At 40.2% G+C, this 24,667-nt stretch overlaps 1 protein-coding gene and 1 non-coding gene across 8 annotated transcripts in view; both read left to right on the top strand.

Moving 5' to 3' along the window:
- Window positions 1-24,667, top strand: part of REPS2 (RALBP1 associated Eps domain containing 2) — a 215,280-nt gene that overhangs the window by 100,453 nt on the left and 90,160 nt on the right. For 6 of the 7 annotated variants that reach the window (XM_032840750.1, XM_032840754.1, XM_032840751.1 and 3 more), the window contains exons 6-10: window positions 636-774; window positions 7,416-7,479; window positions 10,172-10,314; window positions 16,868-16,962; window positions 22,924-22,993. In XM_032840750.1, the coding sequence (XP_032696641.1) occupies window positions 636-774; window positions 7,416-7,479; window positions 10,172-10,314; window positions 16,868-16,962; window positions 22,924-22,993 (511 nt within the window). The remainder of the gene's footprint in view (window positions 1-635; window positions 775-7,415; window positions 7,480-10,171; window positions 10,315-16,867; window positions 16,963-22,923; window positions 22,994-24,667) is intronic. The other variant, XM_032840753.1, reaches the window with a different exon arrangement.
- On the top strand, window positions 15,675-15,781 carry LOC116857045. Its single transcript, XR_004380681.1, has one exon. It is a non-coding gene; the product is annotated as a U6 spliceosomal RNA (small nuclear RNA).

The following is a 24,667-nucleotide window of genomic DNA, read 5'->3' on the forward strand; positions in this document are numbered from 1 at the left end:
AGAAAAAAGATGACATGGTTATAGCTTTTGTATATTAAAAAAAAAATGGTTTAAAAGGAAGCTAGATTATTTTGCTGCCTACTCAGCTAACCTGAAAGGATAAAAATGTGGTCAGTATTTAAAGATAAGAATGATCGTCCTTTTTGGGCACCTGGGTGGTTCAGCGAGTTAAGCGTCTGACTTTTGATTTCACTCAGGTCCCGATCTCAGGGTTGTGAGATTGAGCCCCGACTCCGGCTCCATGCTGGGTGTGGAGCCTGCTTAAGATTCTCTTGCTCCCTCTACCTCCATCACTCCCCACCCTGCACTTGCTCTTTCTCTAAATAAATAAATAAATACATAAATAAAGTGAAAAGAATGATCATCCTTTTTACTCTTTCTTCAGCACATGGGAAAAACTTTCTTCACTCACCAAGTGTTCAGTATTTCATGCTCAGTCCTGTTAACAACTTTGAGGTATCCAAAAATTTACGAAGCATGATGTCTGCCCTGCAGAAGTTTATGTTCTAATTACGTCCTAGTTACAAGGTGTTTAAATGTATTCTCTTAAGGAAAAAAAATAAGTATAACACATGATGACTTTTGCTGATGTTTTCTATTTTTACCTCTGAGCATTTGCTTATTTATTTTTGAAGTCCTTCTCCGTGGAGAGAGAACCACATGATAACAGCAGTAATTACCCGGAGGAACCCTGGAGGATAACAGAAGAACAGCGCGAGTACTACATCAATCAGTTCCGATCCCTTCAGCCTGACCCGAGTTCCTTCATTTCAGGTAACTAAGCTGATGGGTGAAGACATGGGTCCCAGATTATTGTCTCACATCGATAACAGTACACATCTTGAGAAATAGTTCACACAAAATGAATGTGACATCCTTCTGTGATTTTGATTTGTTTTCCCTCTACGACTGAATTTCTTATCAACTGTAAACCATGCAGAAAAATACTTGGCAATGACATTTGGAGAATGATGTTTCAGTTTCAAAGGTTTAAGTGGGAATTTGGGGGAGCCTGGTCTAGACCTGTGCCTTATTAGCGGAGCAGTTCTTGAGATGGTAGACTGTGGCACCAGGATGACCTCTTTAATTGCTTATTCATATTCGAGCGAAGATGTAGTGTAGCCTTCTAAAGATTTCGTGTCACAAGTCCCTTAATGTTATGTATGCTTTACAAGTCCCAAATTCGTGCTCGTTTTCTTTGGCTCAAGTCCTTCTGCTCTGGATTTTCTGAGAGAAATTAAAATACGGGAGGAAAATAGACCAACAGTTTTATGTCCACATGTCTGTTCTTCTGGGCTGTATTCTAAATACGTATTCCTGTTGAGTTCTCATGCAAAATTCAAACTGAGGCAAACTGATTTAATTCCTCTATGCCTACATTTTCCTGGGCTGAAGACTAAACAGTGAAATAGCAGAGTCTGGAAGAAAAATTCATAAAACTTTCTTTTTGTACTTCAATTTTGAAGAATAACAATATTTCCTCAATAATTGTAACCTGACATATTGAATATGGACTAATTTTCTCTTGAGAAATAAGGTGTATAATTGAAATATACTTGTGTAAATTCAGAAATCATTTTTCTGATTGGTGGTAGTAGTTTTATTGAAAGGCAAATATCGTAGATACAACAAATTCAGTGTTGACAACAGGACTTAGGATAAGCAGAAACCCAGATTGACCATTTACTAACCTTACCCACTGCTTCAGTGACTTTTAAATTTTTTTAAAAGATTTTATTTATTTATTTGAGAGAGAGAGAGAGAGAGAGAGCACGAGCTGGGCGGGGGTACAGAGGGAGAGGGAGATATGGTTCTCCACATGGGGCTCAATCCCAGGATCCTGGGATTATGACCTGAGTCAAAGGTAGAGGCTTAACCCACTGAGCCACCCAGGTGCCCCTTAAGTAAGTTTCTTCATAATGTATGTGTATAATTAAACAAATACAAATGGGTAGCTGTTAGGGGTGTTTTTATTTTAACTTCCTTATTTTGCAGAATTTCAAATGTGATATATCTAGAGTGACTAGTACAACAAACCCCTGTGTACCTACTACACAGCACAGTGATTTTGTTCAGCCTGTATCCTCTCAGCCCAGATGATTTTGAAGCAGTTATCAGATCATTTCATTTGAAAATATTTCAGTTCATATCTCAAATGATAAGAAAGACTTCTTTTAAAAACGTAACCGCAATTCACTGGCACACATGAAAAAAAATACGAAACACATTTCCTTAATATCATGAAGTCTTTGTTCAGATTTCCCTGATTGTCTCACAAATGCCTTTTAAAAACAGTTCAGTTTGTTGAAGGTCAAGAGGAGTTCATCTATTGCAATTAGGTGATGTCTCTTTTAAAAACAAAATCTTTTCTGAGATATTAACATACCATAAAATTCACCCCTGTAAAGTGTACAGTTCATTGGTTTTTGTGTATTTACAGACTGTATTCAAAATCTGAATTTAGAACACTTTCATTACCCCACAACAAACCACCTACTTATTAGCAATTATTCCCCATTCCTGCTCTCCCCACCTCCCAGCACCACATAATGACTAAACTACTTTTTCTCTCTAAAGATTTGCCTATTTTAGGCTTTTCCTATAAATGAAATCATATAATGTGTGGTCTTTTTTTGTGTCTGACTTCTTTGACTTAGCATAATATTTTTAAGGTTTATCCAGGTTGTACTATGTACTAGAGCTGGATTGCTTTTTTATGGCTGAATAATTTCCATTGTATAGATATATACTACGTTTTATTTATTCATCAGTTGATGGCACTTGATTTGTGTTGTTTCTACTTTTTGGCTATTAAGAATAATGCTGCTTGGGGGTGCCTGGGTGGCTCAGTCACTTGAGTGGCTGCCTTTGGCTCAGGTCATGATCCCAGGTCCTGGGATGGAGCCCCACATCGGGCTTCCTGCTCAGTGGGGTGTCTGGTTCTCCCTCTGTTCCTGGCCCCATTCTCATCCTCTCTCTCACTCTCTCTCAAATAGATAAAAAATCTTTAAAAAAAAAAAAGAATAATGCTGCTCTGAACATATGCATGCACATTTTTGTACAGACGTATGTTTTAATTTCTCTTAAATATATACCTAGGAGGGGAATTGCTGGGTCACATGGTAACTCTGTGTTCAGTCATTTGAGGACCAGACTGTTTTGCACGGCGGCAGCATCGTTTTAACATTGCCGCCAGCAGCATATGAAGGTTCCGGTAACTGCACATCCTCACCGGCACCTACTGTCTTTTGCTTCTAGCCATCCTAGTGATGCCAGATGGGCTGAAGCCCCAAGAGTGAGGGCCTCAGGCCCCTCGCCATGAGCGTTCTTGGCTTTGTGTGAGAAAGAATTCAAGAGCAAGCTGTTCAGAAAAAGAAACAAAAATTTATTGAGTATGGAAGTGAGAAGGGAGCTACTTCACAGATAAAATAGTGGTCTCTTCTCCCAGGTGAGGAAGAGGACCCTCCTTTGCCTCTAAGAAAGAGTTTTCTAAGTTTTAAAAATTAGCTAACTGTATAGGGAGGGGCTTACTCCTTAACTTTGGGTTTATCATTTACATTGGGTGTGTGGTTTCTCCGTCGTCTTAGGGTTGTGAAATTACCTACAGGGAGCAATTTTAAGAATGTCCGCCCTTTGGGGCTTTTACTGCTGGAGGGAGTGGGGTCTTGTGGTCTTCCGTGGTTGGCTCCCGTGACTCTGTCTGCTGCCTGCTCACTTTTAGGTTAAGGGTCAGTCTCAAACCTGAAGGGCTTTACTTTGGTCAACTCGTCTCCTGAGTCTCCCTTCCCTCCTACCTCACTAGTGAGTGTGAAGTAGTATCATTTGTGGTTATGATTAGCTTTTCCCAGATGAAAAATGAAATTGAACATCCTTTCATGTTCTTATTGTATATCTTCTTTGGAGAAATGTCTATTCAAATCCTTTGCCATTTTAAATAAATACTGAATGTAAGAGTTCCTTATGTATAGACATAACTTGGGGAGATTGAAGATTTGGTTCCAGATGACAGCAAATAAAGTAGATGTTGCAATAAAGAATGTCAAATATTTTGATTTCCCAGTGCATATAAAAATTATATTTACACTATGTTGTAATCTGTTAAGTGTGCAATTGTATTATATGTAAAACCACTGTGTGTGCACATATATATATATATCTATATATATGCATTTTTTTTAAGATTTATCTATTTACCTATTCAACAGACAGAGATCACAAGCAGGCAGAGAGGCAGGCAGAGAGAGAGGGGGGAAACGGGCTCCCTGCTGAGCAGAAGGCCCGATGCGATGCGGGGCTTGATCCCAGGACCCTGGAATCATGACCTGAGCTGAAGGCAGAGGCTTTAACCCACTGAGCCACCCAGGTGCCCTAGCACTGTATATATTTTAGTTAAAAAATAATTTATTGCTAAAATATGCTAACCATCATGTGAGCTTTCAGTGAGTTGTAATCCCTGATCACAGATCACTGTAATAAACATAATAATAATGAAAAAGTTTGAAATATTGTAGGAATGACCAAAATGTGTTACATGTGTGCCAATACCACACCGTCTTGGGTAATGTAGTAGGTTTTGAAGTTAGGAAGTGGGACTTCTCCAGCTTTGTTCTTGTCAGTGCTAATTGTTTTGATTTCAATTTTTAGGGATTGTGGTTTTTGAAATTTAGCTTTATACATATATAAAATATTTTCACAATTCTGAATTTGAGTCTGTAAAACAATTTACTAAACAATTTACTAAGTCTAGCTTCTATTTCTATTTCTATTTCTATTCCATCTACCCTTTTCTTCCTTGCCCCCTTTTTTATGGTTTATCTCTTTTTAAAAGTAAAAGCAAATTTTTCTGTGTGTGAATATGTTTATGTGTGTGTGTATATTCTTATCTCCCATCTTCTGTGAGATAAATGGTAGCATACTATTTCTACTTCTCTCCACTTGCTTGTTCCGATTAACATTATGTCCTGGTGATTAGTCCATATTGCACGGAGAGATGTTTCCCATTCGCTTTTATGGTTGTGTACTACTAGATTGTGTGACATGCAGTCATTTATTTAGCTAATCCGCTTTTGGGATTCTTTTTAGTCTTTTGCTCTTACACATATTTTTGTTGTGAATAGCCCTCTACCTGTCTTTTTATATTTTTGTCAGTATATCTTTGGATAATATGATTTTGCTAGACACTGCAAGACACTCCTTCTGTGGGGTTTGTGCCGGGCTGTCATTTCAGCAGCATTGTAGAAGATGCCCATTTTCCTGAAGTCTTACTATCACTACATGTTCACTGACTTTTGTATTTTTCTCCCACTTGATAGGCAAGAAATCATGTCTTTGCATGGTTCTATTTTATGGATCTTTTATGAAGAAGGTTGAGGTGGGTTTTTTTTTTTCAATATGATTAAGAGTCAGTTGGGCATCTGGCTGGCTTAGGCGATAAGAGCATGCGACTCTTGATCTTGGGGTCGTGAGTTTGAGCCTCATGTTGGGGATAGATTACTTTAAAAAAAGGGGGTGTGTGGTTGCATCTATTTCTGTGAACTGTCATAGCTCTACCTGTTTTTGTATAGTGTTATTGGTCTTTATTTTTAAGATTTTTATCTATTCATCATGTTAACATTTATCACTGATTTATCAATGCTATGTATAGCTGTTTTTTACTGGGCTTAGACACTCCTTGTAATAAAAAGTCTGAATCTACATTTTGATGTTTGATTGCTGACAACTTTTTTTTTTTTTTTTTTAAGATTTTATTTATTTATTTGACAGAGAGATCACAAGCAGACAGAGAGGCAGGCAGAGAGAGAGGAGGAAGCAGGCTCCCTGCTGAGCAGAGAGCCCGATGCGGGGCTCGATCCCAGGATTCTGAGATCATGACCTGAGCCGAAGGCAGCGGCTTAACCCACTGAGCCACCCAGGCGCCCCTGCTGACAACTTTTTAAAGCCTCATCTCTCCCTCTTTTGCCCCATATAAAGCTTCCCAGCAGGTCTGAAAACAGCTGGAGAGAACAAGGAAAGGAGGCTGGCTTGGGGTTTCTAGGTTGGCTGGGATTAGGGCCGGGAGGGGGGTGGGGGGTGGGGGGGGAGGATTCCAGCTCATTGATTCAACATCTGTCAGCACCAATGGAGGGAGCACTTGGGCTTTCTCATCAGCTTCCTTCTCTGGCAGGTGACAGCCAAGGCACAATTGAACTTGTTAGCTGTTGGCTTCCGGATGGGCCCTGCCTAATCTCTTTCGGACACCAGGGCAGAACAGTCCCTCTTTACTGTCTGAAGGCCAGGCTGGGTCTCTGGCTTGGGTTTAGGCCTAGTGTGATTTGAAGAAAGGATATCAAGGGGGAAAAAGAAGAATGAGTTAAGGGGTGAATGTCTTTATATCTATAAAATAGCTGACAGGCTCTTAAGACATTTCTGATAAATGTTTGACAAGTGGGCCGCACTGGTGGCCAGTAGTCCTGTGACAGCATTATTTCTCAAGATGCTTTTCAGAGAAAGCTCATTGGTTAATAGGGCACTTTGCTTTTGATTCTTAAAAATCTATCAAAGGAAAATAGATCTGCTTTAGGGTGCATTATAATACCTTATTTTAAGGCCAGCTAGAAGACTTGTGATTGCCAAGGAAAGACTTTCGACTTAATCAGTTTAGAGCTTGAGGCTTTATTTGACTGTTCTTCATGTTAGAATCAAGGACTTTGAATTTTGAAATTGGTCTTAGAGCTGAAACCATAAAAATTTCAATCTTGTTAAGGATTGGTCTAACATTTTAAGTGCAGTTGGGACTTGGAGTTATATAACATGTAAAATGGAATGATTACCTGATTTCAGTTGATACTGGTAAATTTGTGATGGAAAAAGAAAGTAGCAAGAGGTTCCTGGATAAGTTTCTCAAAGAGCCAGCAAGGGATCTTATATTTCACCCGACTCTTTACCAAGATGTCTGTTTTGTCTTGTGTGATAAGATGAATGGTGTCAATTTTCTTTTTGCTCTGTTTTCTGCTGTGATCATATATTACTTTCTCACCCTTTCATTAAAAGTGCTTGACAGATTTTTACTTTAATAATTTTGAAATTTGTCTTCTGAATTTTGAATAAACTTTTGCAGATCTTTGGAAAAATCGAGAAAGAATTTATATGTATAATAAGTATTATGATATTGTTTCTTTTGCCCAATTATAGTTTATATATTCTTTTAAAAGCTGTTCATAACACTGAAAAAATAAAACAAAGTTTAAAAAAATAAAAGCTGTTCATATGTTGTTTTAGCCATATGATTTATAGTTGCTTTGATGAATAAATATTACATTTATTGTTATATGGTAGGGATTCTGAATGAAAATATGACAGTTCATTTACATATAAATTTAAAAAGCTGCTCTAGATAAGTAATTAATGATTTATTTAAACAGTGGCTCTCTTGGCAGGTTCTGTGGCCAAGAACTTCTTCACCAAATCAAAGCTTTCCATTCCAGAACTCTCCTACATATGGTAAGTATAATTAATGCCATATTAGTATCATAGTGTCATTATATACCCATACCTTAGCTCCTACTTTTGCATTTTGAAAGTCTTATCCTTTGAATTTTTTTTTTTTAAAGATCTGTGTATTTATTTTAGAGAGCACAAGCAAGGGGAAGGGCAGATGGAGAGGGAAAGAATCTCAAGCAGACTCCTTGCTGGGTGTGGAGCCCGACTTGGGGCTTGATCTCATGACTCTGAGATCATAATCTGGACTGAAATCAAGAGTCAGACACTTAACTGGCTGTGTCAGCTGGGGGCCCCTTGAATTTTTTTTGACAGATAAAAGAGTGAATAGAACTTAAGATTTTTGTTGCTGTGAAGATTAAAGAAGTTATTATATGAAAAGCACAATGCTCTGTGTCTGGTGCACTGTAACTGTTAGCTGTTACTTAAAAATTAGTTTCCCAATTATTATCGTCCTCTAGATCCCTTTCCTGTCTAAACAATTGTGTGGGCATATGAGCATTCCCATCTTGTGAATTTTATTTTCAGATATTTCTGCTTGATATGATGCAAGTTACCATAAGATCTTGAAAAGCTCTTCTTTAAAATATTTTATGAGGCCAGGTGAACAGAAGGTCCACAAATGTTTTGGAATTAAGTCAGATTTGACTATTCTAACAGCCTCTGAGCTTCATAAATTTGGCTGGTGTTTATCAGCTGGGCCCTAGTTCCAGCTTGCAGCTGTGGTGCGCACTGCACCTCGACGCCGTGCTGGCTGCAGCCTGGGCTCCAGAAGGCCTGTCCCGAGCTGGTCCAGATGGCTGATTTGCGTTTATGAGAACGCTCGGTGCCTCTGTAAACTCCCGGCTGTGTGTGGGCCCTTCTTCCTCAAGCCTGGGTGGGAGATGATGCTGCTATAAATATATAATTAAAACACTGGAATATTTGTGTAAGACTTTTTTGCACGAGGATTTACAAAAATTGTGGTAGGATTTAAAATTGCTTGTCATGTTTTGTGCATTTTATTGGAAAACTATTCCAATAACACTTGCACATGCCAGTGTATCTGAGATTTCTGAGCTGGGTTTAGGTTCTTCAGCAATACAGTCTAGCATAATTCTTTTTTTTTTCTTACAACAAGCCTTATATTAGATTTTAAAGCTAGGGGAAAAAAATAGACTATTGTTTTGAAAAGAAGACAGTCTCTTTTGGCAGAATTCCCAGTCTTAATGTTATTGGCATGAGGCTTCCTCTTTTTTTGTTGAGACGTATCCGTGAAAGGTGAATGGTATTCTCTCCAGTCAGTGTTTGAAACTGTTCCCTGACTCTTTACCCTGCGGACCTGCTCCTTCAGGGCTGGTGCGTTCTAAATATTGGCGGGAGAAGGATGTGAATGGTCCAGAGGAAAGTTAGGGAGCTTACCTTCTCTATTTCTTCTCTGATGTAGAGAGATACCTTTCCAGCACAGTTTTATGTCCCGTCTCTTTACTTGTCCCAGCACAAGTATATTGTCTCTGTACACCTAAGAGACTGGTTGCGCTTATGGTGTCTTACTTTGGCAAATAGGTTTCTTTTGTGCTGAGTAAATAGGTCTGTGCCTTTCAGTGGGAAACACTGACTGAAGCCAAGATAAGCCTTTTCAAGACTGTTTCTTCCTTTCTGTCTTACCTGGTTCCAGCCTTCCCAAGTTGCTGGTTTTATCTGAAAACATAATTCAACCAGTATTTATTGAACTCACTTGTATTTTCCCAGGAGGGAATTAATTCTCAGGCAAATTTTGTTTTGTTTTGTATTTTTAATAGACTTTATTTTTTAGAGCAGTTTTAGGTTCACAGCCAAACTGAGCAGAAGTTAGAGAGATTTCCCATATATCCCCATCCCCACACAGGTGATCATCCCACGATTAAATAGTAGATACAGGTTAAATATCAATATGGTATTATCAAGCAAATTTTTGATACAACATTTATGTGACTTGAAAAGTTCAAGGTTCTTCCTAAAAGCTGAAAAATGAAGTGCTCATTTCTGAGCTCAGTTAACGGTATAATGGCTGGGACAACTATGGAAAGGTTGAGGCCCGTCCTTCCTCTGACCATTGTGAGTGCCAGATCTGGAGGTCCTCACACCACCATGCATTTATTGAATGACTATCAGCTAACGAATTCTGAGCCTTATTTTCCTTTTTGTGCTGTAGTTTCTTGTCTTTTGTACTCAGTGTTGTAAAACAGACCTGCCAGCGAACCTGAAGTGTGTCAAGTTTTGTTTATAAAGTGCTGCTGGTACTGGTGCTGTTGATCAGCATTCGTCTTCCAGGTGCCCCCTGAGATTTCATAGGAGTGTGGAGACTTCGCAGGGCCACCACCAGAGAGCCTGGGAGTTGTGTTTGCATATTTAAAAAAAAGAGATTGATTGATTGATTGATTGATTGATTTCTGGTGGGGTGGGGGGTGGAGAGAGAGACGTGTGCACACTCCGGTGCAAGTTGGGTGGGGGAGGGCAGGCGGAGAGGGAGAGAGAGTCTTAAGCAGACTCCATGCTGAGTGCAGAGCCTGACAAGGCACTCGATCCTAGGACTCTGCGATTAGGACCTGAGCCGAAATTAAGAGTCTGATGCTTCATGGACTGCACCACCCAGGTGCCCCATGTTTGCATATTTGAGGCTGAGTAACTTTTCCTCTAAGCCTTGTGTTATGTGCTTATGACATGTTATAATTAGGGAACTTAGTGATGCTGACTGTGATGGAGCCCTGACCCTGCCTGAGTTCTGTGCCGCGTTTCATCTCATCGTGGCTCGGAAAAACGGCTACCCACTGCCCGAGGGCCTGCCTCCAACTCTGCAGCCAGAGTACCTGCAAGCAGGTAAGGTGTCCTCAAAGTCCTAAACCTTTGACATTTTCCATCCAGGCCTTATAAGAACTTTTTGTGCCTTAAGGTGGTATCCGGGCACTTTGCGGAATCTTTTACATCTAAAGTCCTTTAAGTGCTATTAGATTGTCACATCTTATGATCTAAGAATTCAGAATGGTGTGGTTAAGTGTGAGTCATTTGTTATTCCCATTCTATTATTCTCTGGATGAATTTGAGCCAGTCACTACCCTTTCATTAAAATTGTGCAGTAGGCAAGTACTGAACCTCCTAGCTGATATAAAATGAAGAAGAAGATCTTCCTGTAGAGTCAAGTGCTGACTTGGCATCTTTAGGTATGTCCTAATGTTCCCAAGTGGCCTGGGGCAATGGAATGGAAGAAGTTAAAAAACTACATGCCAGGAAATGTGCAAAGCACTGTGATCTTAATGTACTCTTGATAAATGTTTACATCTCTATACATCTATGTAACTGCAATCAGATAGAAATATGGAACATTCAGCACACCACAGGGCTGGACTGGAACTCTTTGTCTTTCTCCTTAATAGAGCTATTATCCCCAAACCCATTCAATAAGAAGAGTCATGGTGAGTCTAACATTTGTATCAGTTCTTTTGGAAGACTGGAAAATTAAATACCTCTTGCCCTTTTCAAAGGCAGTGGGCACTGATACGATTTCTGTTACTCAGGGAAGTATAGCTTCCATTGTGAAGGTTCCAGAAACAGCTGGTGCTGTCAGTAAGCTTTCTCACATATTAGGGAAGGCCTCTTAAAAACATGAGACGTCTAGCCATGGATGATTATTGGCAAGGAGAAGCAATGTCTAAAGAAATTGTGAATAGTCTTTACAGAGTACACATTTTGTGTTTAGATCTGAAAAAGTTTTTCATGTCTTGTCGCCTCATAACAACACGAGATTCAAAGTGGCCAGTGACTTATCTAAGTCTTGGGGTCTCTGACTCTTAAATAAAAAGTCTTTCATTTTCTGTATTTGGTAGTGGGGGGGCAAAGCTCAACCAAAGGGAGGAGACCAAGTGTGTGACCTGTGCCACTGGCAGGTAAACATGTTGGGGAAGAGTGACCCATTTTGGGATCTTCCCCAAATGCCTCCATAAAATGTTTGCAGGGGAAGGTTCAGGCAGTAGAGTCTACTACTCATTTCAGAGCTTAGGCTTTGGTCATAGCAGCTGCTTTCTGACTATTCCAGCCTGCTACCCTTCCTTCCAGGCTGGGGGAGACCCTCAGGGTTCCCCAAGAACCTGTTTGCAGTTGGGCAGCATGACAGCTCTATTTCCACTTTGGTGTCTATCTCACCATCTTTTTTTCTCATTTTTCCCCCTCTCTGTTCCTCCTGGATTGAGGCAAAGAAGAGCTAACATTCTTGGGGCTATCTTGGCAAGGGTGTAGCTTTCATAACCAAGTCAGTATCAGGTCATCCAGGAGCCCCTTTTCCTGGGAGCAAGGCCACATGATGCTTTGTCTCTCTCTCCCATGAGGATAGACAGCTGACCAGAGGGCCAAGGTCTGCTCCAGGGCTAGTTAGTTATATTTAATACTGTCACTCTTTCCTACTGTGAGCCCTGGGTTCATGGGTTGTTTCAAAAGCCACTGATAAAATTTTTTTTAAAAGATTTTATTTATTTATTTTGACAGAGAGAGATCACAAGTAGGCAGAGAGGCAGGCAGAGAGAGAGGAGGAAGCAGGCTCCCTGCTGAGCAGAGAGCCAGATGTGGGGCCTGATCCCAGGACCCTGAGACCATGACTCCAGCCGAAGGCAGAGGCTTTAACCCACTGAGCCACCCAGGCGCCTTAAAAGCCGCTGATAAAATTTTTAAAAAATCTGTAAGCCCTGTGCAAAAATTGTGTTAACAGAAGACAAGTAACCTCTTTTGATTCCTTCACTGCTGCAAATGGCTGCTTTTGCCTTGGTTATGCAGTTGCGGGTTGGGGGTGGTCTGTGAAACAGAGTGCCAGTCAAGAGGCAGCTTCCTTTCAGTTGGAGTGAAGCCCCTTGTTTGTTCCTGATCATTTGTGGAGGCTGTCAGCATGCATTTATACAGAAACAACTGAAGAATCCATCGTGTACCCTTTAATTAAACAAAAACTGCACATCATTTCCAGAGCTTATGGGATTAATTTTAAATAATAATTATACAGTTCTAATAAAAACCATGAGAGACCTCATAAAACCCCATCAAACTCAGTGATGGTATATTTTAGGCAAACCCTAAGGGTTTAACAGTTAACTCTTTTTTTAAAAAAAGATTTTTATTTATTTATTTGACAGAGAGCTGTATAGAGAGAGAGCACAAGGAGGCAGAGAGACAGGCAGAGGGAGAGGGAGAAGCAGGCTCTCTGTTGAGCAGGGAACCTGCTGCAGAATTGATCCCAGGACACTGGGATCAGGACCTGAACCGAAGGTAGCTGCTTAACCCACTGAGCCACCCAGGCGCCCCAACAGTTACCTTTTTAATGCTTTATCACTCATGTTTATTTTTGTATGTAGCTCAGGAAAATGGCCGGAACTATCTACGTTTTCTCTGTGCTTTTAGACTTTGCATATATGTGTGATTCTGTTCATTTTGGGAGTTCATTTTTTAAAAGATTTTTTATTTATTTATTTGACAGAGATAACAAGTAGGCAGAGAGGCAGGCAGAGAGAGAGAGAGGAGAGGAGAAAGCAGGCTCCCCACTGAGCAGAGAGCCCGATGCAGGGCTCGATCCTAGGACCCTGGGATCACGACTGGAGCCGAAGGCAGAGGCTTTAACCCTCTGAGCCACCCAGGCGCCCCTTGGGGGTTCATTTTTATGGTATCCCACTTGGCTTTTTAAAAAACGTAACTTCCTTATAGCCACTTTGGAAAACAGTGTTGCGGTTCCTCAAAAAGTTAAAAATAGGGCTACCCTATGACCCAGCAATTGTACTACTGGGTATTTACCTCAAAGATGCAGATGTATAAGAGGGGGCACATGTACCCCAATGTTTATAGCTCAATGGCCACAATAGCCAAACGGTGGAAAGAGCGGAGATGCCCTTCAACAGACAAATGGATAAAAAAGATGTGGTTCATGTACAAAATGGAATATTACTCAGCCATCAGAAAGTATGAATACCCAACATTTGCATTGACATGGATAGAATTGGAGGGGATTATGCTCAGTGAAATAAGTCAAGCAGAGAACGTCAATTATATGTTTCACTTATATGTGGAACATGAGGAATAGCTTGGAGGACATTAAGAGAAGGAAGGGAAAAATGAAGGGGAGGCGGAATCAGATGGGGAGACGAGCCATGAGAGACTATGGACTCTGGGAAACAAGCCAAAGGTTTCAGAAGGGAGGGGGTGGGAGATTGGTGAGGCCGGTGATGGATATTAAGGAGGGCACGGACTGCATGGAGCACTGGGTGTTATATGCAAACAATGACTCATGGAACACTGCATCAGAAACTAATGATGTACTGTATGGTGACTAACAACATAAAAAAAAGAAAGCTTAGCTTCTTGTTGCACCTTTTTTTCTCATCTACGTTCAGTCTTAAAAAATCTAACCTAGTTTTCAATAAGATTGGTGAAGGGTATAAATTCGGTTGATACATTCATGCATTTATAATTATACAAGCTTGTTTTCAATAAAATAATGAAACAAATTGTTGTATCTGATTTTTTGCCTAATAGTGGAAATTAAAGGACACAGTTGGAAGGAAAAGTTGGATTATTTGGTAGCTTACCCATGGTCCTTTGATATTTTCCTGTCTAGGTGACTGGGTAGATTATGGTATAGATTTTTACTGTCAAGTTTTAAAAAAAAAGTTGTGTGAGCACCGTGTTACTCTCATGGGTCAGAATGCTGTATAGAAGAGCATTCCTACTGTTAATGGAACTTGCTGGCAGTTAGAGAATTGATGTTCAGTAAACTCGTGTACTCGTAATTGGAGGCAGTGATAGGTGCTGTGAAGTAAAAACACAGCTGCGGCAGGAGGGCGCATAACCTTGGGGAAGACGTCCTTCAATATTTGCGCTGAGATGTGAAGGATGAGCTAAGGGCTGTGTAGGTGAAGAAGGGGGGAAGGGTAGGCTCTGGGCAGAAGGGGCAGCAGGTGTGCTGCAGAGGGCCCCAGGGGGGACTTGGAACACGGGAGGCATGGAAAGTGTAGGCCACAGCGGCTGGAGTGCTATAGGGGCCAGAGCTGGAGGGGCTGGGGGTGAGGCTGAGGACGAAGGTACGGAACCAGTCATGCGCAATGACATTGACGGGTTTTAAGCAGGGAAGTTTCCCCGTCCGACTTGCTGTGGGTTGCTGATTGCTGAGGCTGATGCTGATTGGAGAGCAGGTTTGGAGGAGCAAGGGTGCACTCGAAGACCAGGTTATGGCAGTGGTCCAGTTAGATCCACAGGGGGCTGGCACTAGGGAGGTGACAGTGGAGTTGGAGACATGGGGACAGGCTAGAGAGAAATTTAGCCGTTAATGATGGCGTTTGTAGGTTTGGAAAGTGTTAGCTTTGTCTGTAGCCAAGACCCTCTCCCGATAAAGCTTAAGTCATGCAATTCTAGTCGAATCACTGATTGGTAAACTAGAAGCAAAAACCTTATCTCTGTTAAATCTGCTGGTGTGGTCGGATTGTGGAATGGTACTTGGAAAGGTGTTTCACTGAGTTTTTACTAAGGAAATGAGACTGCGTGGTATAGTCAGAAAAATCACCAGGGTCAGTGGTTTGCCCTACTCGATGTTGTTATAGGATCGCAGGGTTCTCGTCTCACAGAGTCAAACAGTGACCCTCTCAGACACAAAGGGGTGAAGTGAAGTGAAAGTTTCTGAAGTGAAGGTGAGAGCAGAAAGGAAAGAAAAAGCTCTGTGGGGGGAGAGGGGTCCCCAATGGGTTGCCACTGGGGGGGGGTTTAGGTCGGTCTTTTATTGAAAACTTGACCAGGGAGCTTGTGGCCTTGAGACTCCTGGGCGGTCTTGGTCTGAGCAGGGACAACAGAAAACACCCTTAATGACTGACTTCTATGAGGTTTGGTCCATTTCTGCAATCACACTGTAGCCGCCAGAGGCAAATACTCCCTCACATCGGGGACCAGGTGGCCTGGTCTCCTCCCTCATCTCTTGTTCACTCTTTCAGAGCCTAGTCATGGGCCCCCTGTCCCTCCCCGCCTGTACCTTAACCCTCTCCTTACTCAATATCAGTGAAGTTCAGACCAAAGTAAGCAAATGAACAGTTTAAGATGCTTGTACTCACCTGCCTGTTGTAGCTGTTAGTCAGGGGCTAGTACTTTACTGCAGAGGGAAGGTGGCATTTCAAACTCTGGTGGGGGTGGGAGGGTGAGAAAGGATTAAAAAATAATGCCAATCCGTACTTGCTTTGGCAGCACATATGCAAAATTGGAATGACACAGAGAAGATGAGCATGGCCCCTGTGCAAGGATGACAACGCAAATTCATGAAGTGTTCCATATTTTTTAAAAAAATACCAATCCATTTTTAACATTTGATTCAAAAAAATTGTTTAAATATGGCATTAAAATTTTTGATTTTGTAATAGTTGGTCTTGATAAATTTGTAGCTTCTGGTTATTGTCAACCTTGGGATATTGGCCAATTTCCTGGTTATTGAGACATTTCTTTCTTAATTACTTTGTGACAAAGAGGTGAAATAGAATCTGCTTCTCAGAAATGGTGTGGCAAGTATTAGTTTACCAAGTAGCATAATCCACTCAGCTACCCAGCTAACAGCAGCTTCTGTCACTGTTCTATGTTAGACGAAACCCAAAATGCGATTCTTCTTTCCTTGTAAATCAGCAAGAACTTGTACTCTTATTTTTGTTATTTCTGCTAACCAGAAGAATTTTATAAAGTTTTCTTGGTCACCTATCATTTAAGATCATGTCTATTTCCAATAGTAATAGCTAAAATGAAGTATTTCCTTAGTTAATGTTTGTAGCATTAAAACTATCACCAGTTACTGCCATTTAAGAATTATGCTAGTAGGGGCACCTGGGTGGCTCAGTGGGTTAAAGCCTCTGCTTTCAGCTCGGGTCATGATCCCAGGGTCCTGGGATTGAGCCCCACGTCAGGCTCTCTGCTCAGCAGGAAACCTGCTTCCCTTCCTCTCTGTCTGTCTGTCTCTCTGCCTACTTGCGATCTCTGTCTGTCAAATAAATAAATAAAATAAAAAAAATTATGCTAGTAGCATAGTTAAAATATAAAGTATTGTGATAGTGAAGGTTACTACTATGTTACAATGTAAATGCTGACAGTTCAAGTCCCTAGTCTTGCATTTACCATCTAAATGACCTTGAGTAGGTTGCTTAACTTCCCTGCTTCAAGGTTTCATCACATGTAAAATGGGGATGATAGAAATAATAGGTTGTATATGAGAAGAACTTAAAATACTACCTTGGCCTGATTACTGCCATAAGTAGTGTGTAGTGTATCGGTGCTAGCAGGTTTTGTTGTTATATTTCCTAAGCACAGAAGAGCTGATAGGAAACAATGCCTGCTGTGAATATAGTATATATTCTTATGTATTCTTCTTGTTTCTTCTTAGCCTTTCCTAAGCCCAAGCGGGAGTGCACACTATTTGATTCTTATTCTGAGTCAATGCCTGCGAACCAACAACCCCGTGACTTGAATCGGATGGAGGTAAAAGATCTTCATATGTTAATAAATAAGAATGTGTGTGGAATTAAAATCCATTAGCCTGTGTTCTTTACAAACTCTAGAAAATCCACTTTTATAGCATTTCTCTTCATGCTGAGTACTTAGGTTGAGGCTTAGCCTTTCAAATCTAGACATCAGATATATCTATTACTTTTTTCCCTTTTCTTACTAGATTTAGTGAAATGAGCAAAGTAGTGTCTTGACCTTCTAGGGGTGAAAGGTAAGTGTAGACAAAGTAAGCCAGAAAAATGCTAGGCAAATTGTTTACTTTAACGAAGATTTAATTTTGAAGTAAGTGTAGGAAAGTATTTTTAGTAGCTGAGTATGAGCTAGGTCTAATGGACCTGGAATAGTTTTAAGAGGAAGTTTGAGAACTATGTAAGAGAATCCCAGAATACAATCAAAGCTGCCTTCTTCCTTGGGGTTTTTAGTGTTGGGACCAAACAAAGACTGATTTGGATTATTCCCAAGAGAAATCTGTAGAATTCCTACAGTGTTGGGCCATTGATGTAAGGGTCTAGCCACATGCCTAGTGGTCATTAGGTGTGCACCAATGAATAGGAGTCATTATGGTTATTCTTAATATCAGCACGCTCTTCATCATCATCATCACTGTTATGGTTGCTATGATGACACCTTATGATATCTGCTGTTCCCATCCTAAAAAAAAAGTCTGGAAATGTGTAATAATGGAGGATTGTTCATAGGTTGCTATTATAGTCCTCTGACCCCGGTTAAAACTGTTGCAAGATGATGGAAGTCAGACGCAGGATACAGGGTCATTTCTTTCACTTTTTGCAACTGGGTGTAATTATTTATTTATTTTTTCCATGGGGCTCTCATGCGTATAGTCTGTGTGGCAGTGACATCCTCTGTGATGGAATCAGCCTGCTTCTGCAGTGTTCCCTCTGGTAACACCTCTCTTGGCCTCTCTCCTACTCTCTCTTTGAGTCAGAGCCTCTCTTTCTTTTCTTTTTATGAGTAGCTTTCTACTGTCGGGAAGTAGGTATAAAGTGACATCAGGAAGAGTGATAGATGTGCATCTGAAGAGTTTAAGGTTTTTAAATTTCTTTCTTTCTTTCTTTTTTTTTGAAGAACGTGTGTGACAGAGAAGCAGATAACAACAATTAGCCACTTTTCCTGAACCTCTGTGTACTCTGGGGCTGCTGGCAGTGTCTGGAGATTTATGCAGTTGCCCTGTTTTTGTTTGTTTGCTTGCTTGCTAGGGGTCCCCTTGCTTATGTAAAATTATGAGGCTGTTAGGTGATTTATTTAAAAATGTCATACATTCTTATTCTTTCTGGGCAAGTGTTAGGTTTCAACTTGGCAACGGTATCAGGTGGTCTTTGTCCTTCCAACGGAAACAAATACTGGCTGCGTTTTAGAGGAATTAATTACTGGCTTGTGTTGCTTTCCCCCATGTAGTCATTTATCATCTGTCTAAAAGGAAAGGAGCACATCTACAGTCAATTGTGAAGTCTGTAAATGGCGATGCTTTAAAACACACACGCACGCTCTGATGTCCTTGATGACATAGATACTCACCTTTATGGACGTGATGTGCAGCCAGTTTTGTGTTAAATACGTTTGTATACTTTAAACTGGCTCTTTTGGTGGGGGTTGGTGGTGGTTAAAAGTCTTTGTTTTACCCTGTCCAAAGAAGACAGCAAAACAACAACAACAACTCTTTCTCCACAAAATTGTTATATTCTAGGGTGGGGTGCTTTTAGATAATCATGTAATAATGTACAGAATTCAAGGATGAAGTATTGAGGTCAGTTGATGCTTTGGCCATTCAAGAAGTATAGGTCAAATTTTAGCAGCTAATGATTAAATATTTCATTTTCTTCTATTTTATTCATTGTTCTTTCTACCAATCTTTTAATCTCTTGTGAATGCATGCATGGGATTTAAATAGATCTTGATACTAGTCCTGTGAAGAATGACTCCATGAAGGTGTTTGTGCTGTGAATGTGGCTATAGCCAATTCAGGTCACAAGAGCTTTGCTCAGCAGTACAGATCAGATCTCTAGACAGCAGGGCTATAACCATGTACTTGTTTCCTTCAAGAATTAAAGATTATGATTTCAGGTAAAGTCCTCTTTAGCAGTGCTTCTTACATTACTAGATTTCTTTCTTTTGGAAACAGCTTTACTAAAATATAATTCACATACTATACTCATGTAACGTATATGATCCAGTGGTTTTTAGCATATTAACAGAATTGTGCAACCATCACTATAGTCTTGTTTTAGAACATTTTTCATCACTCCAGAAAAGAAAGCCTGTACTCATTAGCACTCATTAGCACTCATTGACTATACCCCCTTCCCTCCAGCCTCTGCTGATCAGTAATCTATTTTCTGTTTCCAAATTTGCCTATTGTGGGCATTTCATACAGAATTATACAATATATAGGGTTTTTTTTGGTGACTGCTTTCTTTCATTTAGTATAATATTTCATTTTTTAAAAAAAATTTATTAGAGAGAGAGAGAGCGCGCGCACGCACAAGCAGGGTGAAGGTTCCTATTCCCTGAATAGGGAACCTGATGTGGGGCTTGATCCAGATGAGCTGAGCTGAAGGCAGATGCTTAACTGAGTGAGCCACTCACTCAGGTGCCCCTAGTATAATGTTTCAGAGTTTATTCATGTTCTAGCATGTTTCAGTGCTTCCTTCCTTTTTATTGCTGAGTAGTGTTCCATTTTGTGGGTCTGCCACTTTTGTTTGTCCGTTCTTCAGTTGATGGACATTTGACTTGTTCCACTTTGGGGTTGTGAGGGGAAAAAATGCTGCTATGAACAATAATGTAGCAGTTTTTGTGTGAAAACATAATATTTTCAATTCTCTTGAGTGTTTACCTAGGAGTGGAATTGTGTGTCATATTGTAACTCGTGTTTAACTTTTAGAGGTACTACCAAACTGCTTTCCTAAGCACCTGCGGTATTTTACATTCCTTTGCCAGTAATGTATGAGGGGTCCAGTTGTTCCATATCCTTGTTAACACTTGTTATTGGGGCACCTGGGTGGCTCATTTGGTTAAGCAGCTGACTCTTGGTTTCAGCTCAGACCATGATCTCAGGTTCCTGGGATTGAGCCCTGCATGGGGCTCTCTGCTCAGTGCAAGTCTGCTTGTCCCTCTTCCCCCAACCCCCGCTTTCTCTCTAAAATAAATAAATAAAATCCTTTAAAAAACACTTGTTATTTTCTGTGTTTTTTATTTTAGCCATCCTAGTGAGAGTGAAGTGGTTGGTATCTAATTGTGGTTTTAATTTAAATTTCCTAATGACTACTGATGAGCATCTTTTCTTGTGCTTATTTGCTACTTGTATATCTGCTTTGGTGAGATACCCAAATCCTTTGTCCTTTTATAAATAGAGTTATTATTGAGTTGTAAATGTTCTTTATATATTCTGAATATTAGTCCTTTACTCAGTGTATAATTTGCAAGTATTTTCTTTTTCCTTTTTAAAAATTTTTTTTTTTATTTATTTGATGGAGAGAGAGCGTACAAGCAGGGAAGCAACAGAAGAAGAGGGAGAAGCAGACTCCCTGATGAGCAAGGACCCCCCGCCGCAACCCCCAGTTGTGGGGCTTGATCCCAGGACTCTGGGATCATGATGTGAGCTAATGACAGGTGCCCAACCAACTGAGCCACTCAGGCGCCCCCCTTTTGTCTTTCTTGATAGTGGCCTCTGTAACACAAATATCTTTTATTTTAACGAGGTCCAGCTCATCTATTTTTTTCTTTCGTTGCTTGTGTGTTTGGTGTCATATCTAAGAAACCATTGTCTAACAGAATATCATGAAGATTTACTTCTTTGTGGTTTTCTAAGAGTTGTATAGTTTTAGATCACATTTAGGTCTTTGATCCAGTTTGAGTAAATTATTGGGTATGTCATGAGGAAGAGGTCCACCTTCATTCTTTTCTTTATGTCAAAGATTTATTTATTTTAGAGAGAGAGAGAGAGAAAGAGAGTTGTGGGGAGGAGCAGAGGGAGAGAGTGAGTGAGTCTTAAGCAGACTCTGTGTTGAGTGTGGAGGCTAATGGAGGGTTTGATCTCATAACCCTAAGATCATGAAATGAACTGAAACCAAGAGTTGGATGCTTAACAGATTGTGCCTCCCAGATGTCCCCACCTTCATCCTTTTGTATATGGATATCTAGTTATCTCAGAATCATTTATTGAAAAGACAATTTTCCCCCATTGAATTGTCTTGCACCTTTTTTGAAAATCAGTTGACTGTAAATATAAGGGCCTATTTGTGGATTCTCAGTTCTATTCCATTGATCTGTCATAATGCTAGTACCACTCTGTCTTGATGACGATAACTTTGTGGTGAGTTATGAAATTGGGAAGTCTGAGTCCTTCAACTTGGTTTTTTGTTGTTCTTTTTAAAGAATATTTTCACTATTCTGGGTCCCTTGCATTTCTTTATGAAATTTAGGACAAGCTGTTCAAATTCTGCAAAAACATGAGGAAGGAGTGCACTGAATCTGTAGATGAATTTGGGGAGTATTGCCATCTTAACAATATTGAGTCTTCTGACCCATGAACATGGGATGCCTTTCCATTTATTTAGGTTTATAAAAAAATTTCTTTCAAAGGTACTTTTTTGGGGATGACTTTTTATTTAATTTTCTACTTCTAAATCATTTTCTTTTACTAGGGTTCTAGTTTATAGTCCAGGTGGGAGAAACAAGTGAAAGAAAGGCGCTGTTAAGATACATTTTCTTTTCTATTGGAGATAGTAGACTTTGAATAGGTAATTATATCTGAAGGCTTCATGGTAATCCCAAGAATCACCTGCCTGTGGACTGTTAAATCCTAGACCAGGTTACCACCAAGCAGTACTGAATTCCATTCTTTGAAACAGTTGAAAAACAGAAGTATTGCTTATGTCCCTGGGGTTGTTCAGATCGAGAGGCAAACCAGTTAATCTTCTGGAGCACTAGATGGCTCCAGGATTTACCCTACTTCCTTTAAGGTTTATTTGATTTTCTGAGTCTGTTTAAAATTAAAAGACTATCAGAAGGCATATAGTGACAAGTCCTCCTCCCATCCTTTCTACCATCTACCCAGTCCCCTTCAATTTTTATGTATCTTTCCAGAATTTGTTTATATATATATATAGATAGATTTAGATATAGATATAGTAAATATTAATATATGTTATTCTTTTATCAGAGACCTTAGAATGCATATTAGTTGAGATTTTATAAGAAATACAAATTTATAGTAAGTAGGTTTTAAATAGAATTTTAAACCGATCAATATGTGATCATTTGAGTATTCTTTCTTTTTAATATTAGTGAGGACTTCCCCTAATAGAGTTAGGAGAAAGTTTTGTTCTGCTCATTTTTCTCATTCCTTGACAAGGAAGCTGTTTGAATCAGGGTTGAACACTCTCTGCATAACAGATTTTGGCAAATACCTACATTATGGGGCCACTTGTCAGAACCCCTCTCTGCTTGTGAGAAAGTATATAAAGTGCAGGTTTGTTTTTCGCAGAATGGGCAAATGTCACACAATTCTCTGGCTGAATCCCACACCAGGTTCAGATTTAATGTGCAGTCTTATACATATGCCTAAATCTGAATCGTCATTTTTTTCCCTCTGCACATGTAAATTTTATTATTTTTTTTAAATTATAAAGTTTTTAAAGTATTCTCTACACCCAATATGGGACTCGAACTCGGGACCCTGAGATCACGAGTCATGCACTCTACTGACTGAGCCAGCCAGGTGCCCCACATGTAGATTTTCAACACAAATTAACTTACACCTCACTAGAAATCTAAAAAAATAAAGTAGTATTGAATGTTAGAGTTTACTGGAGACAGAAATATTGGCAAGCTATGTAGTTTTGAAAGCATTTTCATCATACATGTAACTTAATTTATACTTCAACCTGTATAATTTATTTACTTTTCTTTTCCAAGAAGCTATCTATTAAAGACATGGCTGACTTTCCTGTTCCAGCCCAAGATGTGACCAGTGATGACAAACAAGGTATGAAAAGAATGGGTGTTCTTCCTTAAGGGACATTCTACCTGTGTTTCTTCATCTACTTCTCTTGGAATGGCTGGCTTCTGGAGCATATAAGGGCAGTGCTCAGTATATGAACACATTTGGATGGATTAAGTAGTTCAAATTGTCAGAAAACTGTAGTTTTTTTAAAGATTTTATTTGTTTGACAGAGATCACAAGTAGGCAGAGAGGCAGGCAGAGAGAGAGGAGGAAGCAGCCTCCCCGCAGAGTAGAGAGCCCGATATGGGGCTCGATGTGGGACTCGATGTGGGACTCGATGTGGGACTCGATCCCAGGACCCTGGGATCATGACCTGAGCCGAAGGCAGAGGCTTTAACCCACTGAGCCACCCAGGCGCCCCAGAAAACTGTAGTTTCTAAAGTGGTAACAGGAGCTTCCAAAGCCTGCTAACTCTTTGGCCCCTTACTCACTTCTGACCCTCAGACTACTCTGACCCTTTACATTGGGATTTGGTTGTACTAATTAGGAAATGACTGGAAGCTGGAAGAATTGAGGGCTTAACATCTTGGGTTGACAGATGTGATCCAAGAACATCAGTATAAATGCATATTTGTGAATAGCTCTAATCCTTGAGGAACTTATCTTCTAGAGAGAGTTTCTGTCCCTTGGATTTATCTTGTGACTTTGTGGATGCAAGGCTATGTCGTGGAGCCAGAAACCCTTTGTCTGTCTTACTGGGCAACGGGCGAGTGAGAAGCCATACTGCACAGTTTTCCATGTTAGAGCTGCCATGAAGCACATAGATGAGTTGGCCTGGGAATGTTCAGAAGAACAGTTGGAGGTCAAACCCCCACCCCCCAGCTCGCAACACCACTCCATATAATTCTTTATAATCTACCAGATCCTTCTTTCATTGTCTTACGTCTCACAAAACTGGATGGAGGCCAATAGGTTTTATCACCTAACACGCAGAGACAGTAAACCGAAGTGCAGTCAGTATGTATCAATTGCTTAATAAAAAGAATGGAGATAAGAACAAAGATTGTCTAAGTCTCAAGCCGGTATTCTTTTTATTATTTGATACTGATTTACTACCCATGAATGAGAGGCTTATCTGAAGGGACTAAAAAGCCCTGAAGCTATTTTGGGCTTTATTGTTGAGACTTGCCATTGTTGCCCCTTTGTACGGGAGTTAAACATGAAAAATAAGTTTTCCATTGGGAAACAATAATTGCTTGCTCTCTATTTAAATATTTGTTCAGGAGAGGCAGGCAGAACTAGACATTTTTTGCAACAGTGTGTACTCTCATCACTGCCTTTACTAGTGGGTCTAAGCCTTGATTGCACTTTGGAATACCCTCGTGAGGTCTGAAAATACCGAAGGTTGCATCTCACTCCCAGAGAGATTCTTTTTTTTTTTTTTTTTTTTTTTTAAGGATTTTATTTATTTGAGAGATGGACAGTGAAAGAGAAAGTATAAGTAGGGAAGAGAGAGAGAAGCAGGCTTCCACTAAGAAGGGAGCCTGATGTGAGGCTCCATCCCAGGACTCCGTGATCATGACTCCAGCTGAAGGCAGATGCTTAACCACCTGAGCCCCCCTGGGAACCCCTCCCAGAGAGATTCTGATGTCATTGGTCTGGGTGTCAGGAATGAAAGGGGGAAATTTCTCATATTTTCTGGTAATATTCCTCATA

This window comes from Lontra canadensis, unplaced genomic scaffold (assembly GCF_010015895.1).
Source record: "Lontra canadensis isolate GAN:19392208 unplaced genomic scaffold, GSC_riverotter_1.0 scaffold116, whole genome shotgun sequence".
Classification (NCBI taxonomy): Eukaryota; Metazoa; Chordata; class Mammalia; order Carnivora; family Mustelidae; genus Lontra; species Lontra canadensis.